At 40.0% G+C, this 9170-nt stretch overlaps 1 protein-coding gene across 2 annotated transcripts in view; it reads left to right on the top strand.

Annotated features, from left to right (window-relative positions):
• The first annotated feature begins 1606 nt into the window (after nucleotides 1–1606).
• Nucleotides 1607–9170, top strand: part of cpne5b (copine Vb) — a 172174-nt gene continuing 164610 nt past the window's right edge. For both annotated transcript variants that reach the window (XM_011475541.3, XM_020703540.2), the window contains exons 1-2: nucleotides 1607–1850; nucleotides 1955–2227. In XM_011475541.3, coding sequence (XP_011473843.1) covers nucleotides 1840–1850; nucleotides 1955–2227 — 284 coding nt within the window. In that variant the 5' untranslated portion in view covers nucleotides 1607–1839. The remainder of the gene's footprint in view (nucleotides 1851–1954; nucleotides 2228–9170) is intronic.

The raw sequence follows: 9170 nt of genomic DNA, 5'->3' as shown, positions 1-9170 counted from the left end.
AGTCAAAAAAAAAGATTTTGGGGGGGAAAAACATGATTTTGTTTAGACTTTCCCTAAGCATTAAATTTAAAGCATATTGTCATTTTTTCCACTTTTGGCCATTTCTGTTTGAAGTAAGCCTCTACAGCAGGTTTAAAATTATTGTGCAAAAGATATTTTTATATGGGTTTTTTTTTAATACTCAATGCAAATGACAGTCAGCATGATTTTCAAATCGCTAACTATTATATTACATATTAAATATCATTGAACAAACCTCCTAAAGATAACAGTATTTTTTTTTAAATAAAAACCTTCAAAGTCACTGTTCCACATTATTACGCACAAGAGTTCCAAAACATTTTTCAGATTCTAAAGAAATGAATTTGAATTAGCTTATTATTTACTGAAATCAAGAGCTCTTCAAAAACATCTTTATAGGTCAAGTTAAATTTTAACATAGGAACCTTTATTTTGTAGCAGCTTCACAAGTCTTTGCATCCACTTAACTTGTGAGTTTTTGGAGAGATTCTGCTTGAATTTCATTGGAGGATGTCAGAATAGCCTCCCAGAGCTGCTGCCTGGATGTGAACTGCCTCTCACCCTCATAGATATTTTGCTTAAGGATGCTCTAAAGATTCCCAGTTGGGTGGAGGTCAGGGGAGGATGGGGGCCACACAATCAGTTTATCTCATTTTATGCCCATAGCAGCCAACGATGCAGAGGCATTCCTTGCAGTATGAGATTGTGCATTGTCATGCATGATGATCTTGTAACGGAAAGCACAGTTGAAGAAAGTGGTCTGTCAGAAACTCCACGTACTTTTCAGAGATCATTTTCACATTTTCAGGGACCCTAAAGCTGCTGACCAGTTCTCTCCTCATGATTCCGGACCAAAACATGACTCCGGCATCTCCTTGCTGACGTTGTTGTTGGGACATGGTGGCCATCCACCAACCACTCACAACTCCATCCATCTGGAACATCCAAGGTTGCACAGCTCTCATCAGTGGAGAAGACTGCTTGAAAATGAGTCTTCGTATGTGTCTGGGCCACTGCAGATGTTTCTGCTTGTGAGTGTTGTTTAGGGGTGGCTGAATAGAAGGTTTACATATAACATCAAGCCTCTGGAGGATCCTGCACCTTGATATTCGTGAGACTCCAGGGATAGCAGCAGCTTTAAATATGTGCTTGCAACTTTGTAATGGTCATTCTACCTTCACGCACAAACCCGTGTGTTCTCTGAATTAGCCACAAATCTCTTGATAGTACGATGATCACACTTACCTTTTTGTGAAATATCCAAGGTTTTCATACCGTGTCCAATGTTCAGGGCATTTAATTATTTCAAGATTTTCTTTCCCATATTGCTTGAAAATGTTGGTCTGCTCATCAATGTGGAATGTCCTTCTTTACTAGTTTTTCCTTTAACTGAACTCACCTGGCAAACTAATTATCACAGGTGTATGTGATTGATGTCAGAGAGATACAATTTTCATTCACGAGATCAATTGAAAAAAAAAAAAAAGAATTTGATCTTTTTGATCTTTTCTTACAATTTGCATAAAAAATTTGGAACGCACTGTGTTAAGATAAGCTTTATTTAGTGTTAAAGAGTCCTAGTTTTGAGTTTTTATATGGAAACCTGAGCGTAAAGAAGGCATGGACTCGATCACGCAAAGGATGTTGCGGGGCGACAGCAGCAGTAGGGGCAAGGGCTGGGTTGCCAGTTGAGTAAAAATCCGCGTGGGAGGAGGATGGGTGGGTTTAAGTAGAAGCTATCAGGTCTTCTCCTCTCACACGCTCTGCTGTGCGCACAGGCTGAAGACAAAAGCAGGCAGCATCCTACCTCTCCATGCGATGTGCAGCAGGTCGGTGAGGGCGCAGCGCTCATCCCCGCCTTTCCACGACATTCACGCCGCATGGCGAGTTAACTAAATGCAACTTTCACTGCTCACTCCCCCATCCTCTCCAGCTTCAACATCTCTGAAGTGGCTGCCTCACCGGGTCGGACCGGGGGCCGTTTGGTCTCCGATTTGGTCCAAGGAGTCGCTAGAGACTCGGCGCGCTCCGTCGGTGCCAGGCTGTCCGCCTCTCGGATCACACCCGAACCCACCCGATCTCCAGCCATGGAACTGATGGAGGGAGACGTTCTGGACAAGCTGGACGACATGTCATCGATGTACGACTTCGATCCGATCACCGGGAACATCCCCGCCACCAAAGTGGAGATCACCGTCTCCTGCAGGTGAGCGCCGCTCCGGCATCCGCAAAAGAGCGCAGAAAAAGTTCGGGGTTCTGACGGTGCGCGCGCAAGTTGGGAACGCGCCCCACCTTTTCTGAAAGAGCGACACTGATCCAAAACAAGGGAAACTTTTCGAGTTGCCTGTTTGTGGAGAACAGATTCCAGTTTTCATCACCCAGTTTGTGGGGTGATAAGGAGAATAAAAAGGCAGTGGAGAACTGAAAATATCACAATCCTAACCCATTTTCTGGTTTCAGCTTCAATTCCAACAATGACATGTAGCCAAACTATTAAGAAAAACCATCCTTAGACACTCAGCAGTCTCCTCCTCTTTATCTTGTTGTCTAAAAGCATCTGTCACGCGGCAGACAGCACAGTAACTGTTTGTTTTCATCCCCTGCAGAGCCTAAGCTCTCCGCTGCATTCTTTAAAAGACTGTTCATTTTTAAAGCTTTGCATCATTTCCACACTGCCCTTGGCCTTTCCCATTTTTATCTCACAGTCTTCCCTTTTCATAAAGTCTCTCATGAAAAAGATGTGTTCAGCCAGAACCGTCCCTCCTCTTCCCATTAGGCCCAGGTTTTAAAGTGAAGGCTTTCACCCTTTGGATGCTTCAGCGTCTTCGTCGGCACAGAGAGATGTTGTTGGATTTTTTTTTAGCTTGGAGAACCATCCAAGCAGAGTGAGCTCGAGCTGTAACAAGCTGCAAGTGCATTATTGATGGGCTCTCTGACCTTCGCAGAAGCTCACTTCAACATGCCTTAGAAGAAAGGAAACCATTCCAAGAAATTTGCTGAATGAACGGGCGTCCTTATGGAAATTGGAGGCTTTAGTAAGGACTCAGTTTGGATGAATGAGTGTGTTTTTCAATCTGTTAGAGCCTCCATAGTGTTGCATTTATTTGATAAGAATCTTGGGCTTCCACTGAACAATTAAGCAGCATTGAGGTGTAATGACTTCCATTCCAACAAACCCCTACATTTATGTAAATTATTCTTCTGGTGATGTGCTGCAGAGTTTGTGTGATGATGTGCACTGGGGGGAAAAAAAGAAGTGGAGTTTCATATCCCTTCTAGCAGAAAAACAAGAAATTATGGAGTAGAAGTCATTAATCTAAAGAGGAAGGTTGATGTTTTCCCATTCTGCCTCACTGCTGTAATGTTTCTGCATGTGAAATGGTAAGAAAGGGTGTGCTTCTACATTTGATAAGGCAAATGAATGCAAAATACTGTACATTTCCCCTCATTAAGACCTTAGATCATACTTTGATTATAACTGAAGTAAAACTGAGTTGGAAAAATAGGATATCTGTGTCTTTTAGGGAATTCCAGTCTTCTTGAAGCTTCTTTGGGGATGTTTTTCATTTCTGATAAATTCTCGAATTTCTGGGCATGTTCTTCATAGATCATACTGGTTGGGTGCTTGCATCTGAGGTATTGAAAAGGAACCCCATTCTTCCCTCCACATTTCTATGTTCTCCACTCCGTGAGCTGCAACACAAGCTCAAAGCATGATTGATCCACCCCTGTGCTCGGCAGACGGAGAGATCTTCTTGTTAGAAAATGCCATTAAACAGCGCGCCATTACTGTCAGTGCTGTCACTTTATTCTAAAGCAGGAGAGATAAACTGATAAATATATCTGTCAAATTCAAACTGCTCAGATAACTGCAGAACACCTTGTAAATCCCCCTAATCCCTCATCCAGATGTGGTGAGTCACAGATTAGGAGCTTCTTTTTTCGGGTTGTTTTTCACAGTTACTCCTTTGTGATCATATACATGTTCCCTCTGAAAACCACTGAACCATGATGATAGCTGTTCCCCGAGGGTTAATATCCCCTCATTACACCCCCTGCTTTGGACAAAATACTGTTATCAGACCAACGTCAAACCGGAAGGTTTGGCACTGGATCAGGAGTAGGGGGGAAATGATAGCACTACACATTTGTTTTATTCAGTAAGAGAAGAGCAAAAAAGGGGTTTGTGTCAAGATGGTGAAAACATTACCTCCTTAAAATCAATTTTTATGATTTGTGAGGTATTTTGTTTCAATGCAGAAAGTTAATTATCTTTTTTCATTTGTACGTCAATGTATGTATGATCAGCTTGATAGTGGAATATAAAGGAATTTGGGGTAAAAATTCCAAAACAGAGATTTCAGTTTAGTTTCTGAGCGGAAACGTGAAGAAATAAATGCACGATTGAGATGAAGAGTAAATCCTACAAAGCAACAGCCTCCTGTTCAGCCTCAAGTCCATTCAAAAGCAAGTTGAAGTCTCATTTCTGTGTCCCTGTAGGTGATTTATCAGGCATATAATGCAGTCCATTGCCATATACCAGTCACACCAGTCAGTAGAGCTGATGCTGGCTGGCTGGCTGACTGGTGTGGTGCACAAAAGAAAGCTCTGTCAGGGTAAGAGAACAGCTGCTGAAAGTGATGCCTATATATAACCTCTTCATCCTTTCTCATAGGCTCCATGTTTGTCAGGTAGTGACAAGATTACCTTACAAAAGTCTGGGCTGCTTTCTCTCCAACTACAACGCTGTGTTCCATTATTCCAAGGTTTATCTGAGGTTATTGATAAATTAGATATCTGTGGTTGTTTTTTAGGCTTATATTAAGCTGCATTTGGAGCCATTTTTATTAAATGGAATCAATGAAATTCCTCCCCTGTTGTTTGCATTCAGATAGCCTGTTTGGACAGCATCTTCAGAGGGAAGCTATGGAAGAAGGCGTGAATCCAGACAAATACGAGGTCAAAGGTGGCATTGATTAAACACATGCAGAGAGCAAATTAAACTATATAATGGATTGTCCTTTTCTCTTGAATGACACTTAATCTATGAGCTTCACTGAGGCAAATGTAGCACCTGAATTTTAATTCAATTAGTATCTTCTGATTCTACGGTAATGATTTCATTCCTGGAGTAAGCACGGTGCTCATTACTTCTGGGAGGTTCCCAGCTTGTTTTATTTATTTTTTTAAAGTTGGTTTCACTGCTAATTGCTAGGATGACCAGCATTTTTCAAAAAATTTCAAGCTTTTCAGGACTCCGTGTTAAACCCTCTTTTCTTGATTATAAAGGCATTTTCTGCAGTGTGGAAAAGCCTCGGGGACATCCGACATGTTTGTGGGTTTGAGCTCCTCGTAGGGGGGAAATCATCTGCACCCTAAGCTTCACTGAAACTCATTAACTGAAGAACATCATGTAAAAAAAACATGAACTTGAAAGCTACAACATAATTATCCAACACATGGCCCCAATACCTCCATCACAGACCAATATGAACCCCTTTCTTTCCCTCGTCTTGGCTCTTGGATGTGCAAACACAATATTGGTTTATTTTCCTGCACAACAAACTGGGCAAACTGCCAAATGCCATACAATGCAAATGCTGGAGAGTGAGAGATGGGGGAAAGAAAAACAGTAGGAAATAGATGAACAATAACAGAAAACTTGATCATCATTGCACAATATCTAGAGGGTAGGGAAATTAAATTATTAAGTGGGAAAAGAAATAATTGACTTGATACATTTTCATTAAGCCGAAACAAAGTAAACATTATGAAAGTAAAGTTAATAGTTTCCAAAAAAAGGCAAGGTGATGGAGAGAAGGTACAATGGACCATAAGAAGTCAGTTGAATTGGCAGAAAGAATTTATGCTGCAAGTCTGTTCCCCGTATTACCACATATTTTCAACCCCATAATGTGGCAACACACTCTCATTAAAGACCCAGTCCAATAAATAAAAATATGTTTTTGCTGTTTTCGACATGCTCTTGTGGAATTCTCTCCTCATGGGGAACATTTTTAAAGAAAATTTCGCTTCAGATTGCATTTCTAAGTATTTAATTATTAAATGGGAATCAGGAGCGGTTGGAAAAAGCTTATAGGTGCAACATAGAAGCTACTATGGCAAGCCACAAGCTTCCTGCTGCCATTCAGATGCATCCACTTGTAGACGACTGGATCCACGTATTCATTTCCCTGGTTTAAACTGTACAGCTGAATCGCTCCAATATTGCTCACACCTTTTGTTGCACCTGTAATGCTAGGCTGGGGTTATGAGGGGCTGGAAGCTAAGGGGAGAGAGTATAAACAGATGGATGTTGGGAAATAGGGGCGGGCTTACTCTGCACTAAAAGTCCTGCCCATTTTTTTTTTCTTTTTCTTTTTTTTTTTAACTCAATTCTAAGTCTTTTTTCCCCTCTGCTGTCAGTTGCTATGGTGACAAACAAATTTCCCACGTGTGGGATCAATAACGTATCTCTGATTCTGATTCTGATAACTCAGAGGCAAACTGTTAAGATCTGTTCTCACCTTGCAGAAACTATGAAAATGACTTAGCAGGTCCTAAAAAAAATGACAATTTTTTTAATTCTGGCTAAAATACGTCATAATCATAATAAGAAGATCACTAGGAGCACTTTGAAAATAGATCAAAAGATGATCAGAGTGGGACCATAAGCGTTGGTTGTGATTCTTGATTTAGTAAAGCTTGTTTTGGAGCTAGATGATGTTCATGATGTTCATCAAAAATTACTGTCAGAATTTTCAGTCTGTTCTGAAGTCATACAATCAGACACATCGTCAATGTAATCATTTTTGTTTATGCATCCCAACACTCTAGGGTACACTAAAGGTATAGAAATGAATTAGGTACGACAAGCAGTGAGCATCAAAGCACCAAAGGATGATTTGCATTTGAAAAATAATGAGACCTCTTTATGCACTTAGAAATGATGGAAAAACGATTGAGAATTTGATATTAATATTGAAGGCACAATAGTGTCCTCTGCTTCATAAATTATTTCATGCTGTTTCGCTGTAAAATAAAGAGACGCTCCTTCCATGATCGTAGTTGACAGAAAACAAGGACATTAAACAGGAAGAGCAGTTTTCCTGCTAAGTAAAGCCGGACTCATCTAACATTACATGACACTGCCATAGGAAACATTTATAATGTATTTGGTTTATTCTGAGTGAAATATGGACAAACGCAGACATTCATCATTCATGTCAGTTCCATACATGGATTTTCTTTTTGAAAAATTGAAATATGTTGTGCAGGCAAGCATCCCCTGTAGTGATTTTTCCATTCTTTGCTGAAATGCAATTTTTAAGAAATGGCAGAAAGTCTTTATAAAACTAGACGGAATATGTAGAATTGATGACCCACTCTTAATTTTTTTTTTAAACTAAAACAGAATGAATGAAGACCCTAAATTATACCAGCTGACCAAAGGAAATGTGCAATATAGCATAAATGTGCGATAGGCAAGCTTACTGAGGCTTTCAGCTTGAAAACATTTCTATTAGTGCAAAAGAAAAGGAAAAAAAAATTTAAGCTCAAAAGCAAAAAACGTATTTTCAAGTGTTCTAGATGTGTTATGTTTGCGTCTGCTTTTCTGCTGAAATTAAGTTAGTTTGGGTTTCTACAAATAGTCAAAAGTACTGGCTGAGATTGGTTTCCTGTGTCACATAGAGTTACATGTGACACATTTCTGGCTTTTTATTGCTATTTTGAAATCATTTGTTTGTTTAGTGATTCAAAGAAAATGCACAATTGAGATGTTTGTAGTTTTTTAGTATCAGTACTGCACATCATAAACATCTTACTCTAGCTTTGGCTATTAAAAAAAATCAGTGCTGCCCTCTAGTGTTTATTTGTGTTCAGTGTTTGTTTTTATTTACACGTGTAAAGGTCCAAACTTGGGGTGTTGGACACCAAACCTCAAGGGCTAGCTAGCATCTTGCTGGCTATTTAGAAACCCAGCTGGACCTGCTCCTGATCACCTGAATTGGGTTTGTTTTGGCAATAAAAAGCTTCAATGGCAGCTTAGTGGAAAAACATGTAGGACACTGACCTTCAAGGCCTTAAGTTTGATGCCTTTGGTGTGAACTATTAGAGGTTGAGTCTGAAAAGGCTGTTTTTGGTCTCAACGTGTAACCATAAATCAATCCTTTTAAATTAGCTGTGATCACCACTGTGCTCAGACCTCATTGGCATTTTTAAAGAGCCAATCATAGAAAAATATTTTTTTTTCTGTGCTTTCAACATGTTCTTGTGGCATTTTTATGATGGAGGACATATATGAAGAAAAATAAGCTTAAAATTGTTTTTCTGAGTATATTTCTTTATTCAAATCATTGTGAATCAGGAGCAGACCAAAAAAATGCAGTTTCTTAAAGCTTTAGAGCGTGACAAAGTAATAAGGCGGCCCACAAGCCCTCTGCTCCGCTCCATTCTGATGCATCCGCTTCCAGATGACTAGATCAAGGGACGACTTTTTCTTTCTTCGTTCCAGCTTGCATGTGTCTCAAAACTGTATGCTGAATAGCTCTAATTTCGCTCACCACTTTTGTTGCACCAGTGATGTTAGGTTAGGTTTATGAGGGGCTGTAAGATAGCGGGAGGGAGGAGGTGTAATTAAAGGGATGATGGAAAGTGTTGGCAAAGTGTGTAAAAGGTACCGGTAATATATTTTCATACCTGTTTGCAGAATTTCCTTATGACTGCACAGATCAGGCACAAATAAAATGGGCTACTCGTGTTTTTTAGTTTGCTTTGGGTTGGTGAATTTTTTTTCTTCTTTAGTAGAGTGAAAAGTGCCAGAAGTGTAGGAGTTGGCTACTTTAAATATTCATTGTTCAAAAAAGGTGCAAAGACCAGTTGAAAGTGTTTTAAACATTGTGATTTTTTTAACATAACATGCCAAACGCAACTGATTACATGGATGCAGCGCTGTGGTGTCATCCACAGAGTTGCGTTACGTGAGGAAAGTGCCTGGTCTGAATCCCGGCAGAGGCATTTCTGCATGGACTTTAATCTTGCATCTTTATTTGCTTTCTGTGGATCTTTGTGGGTTTTCTCCAAGGACTCCATCTTCCTCCCACAGTCCAAAAAGAAGATTTAAGTCAACAGAGTGTGGGTCTACAGTC

The sequence above is a fragment of the Oryzias latipes genome, chromosome 5, assembly GCF_053564925.1.
Source record: "Oryzias latipes strain Hd-rR chromosome 5, Olatipes_Hd-rR_3.1".
In the NCBI taxonomy this organism is placed as follows: Eukaryota; Metazoa; Chordata; class Actinopteri; order Beloniformes; family Adrianichthyidae; genus Oryzias; species Oryzias latipes.
This window is presented reverse-complemented; position numbering and strand designations above follow the sequence as displayed.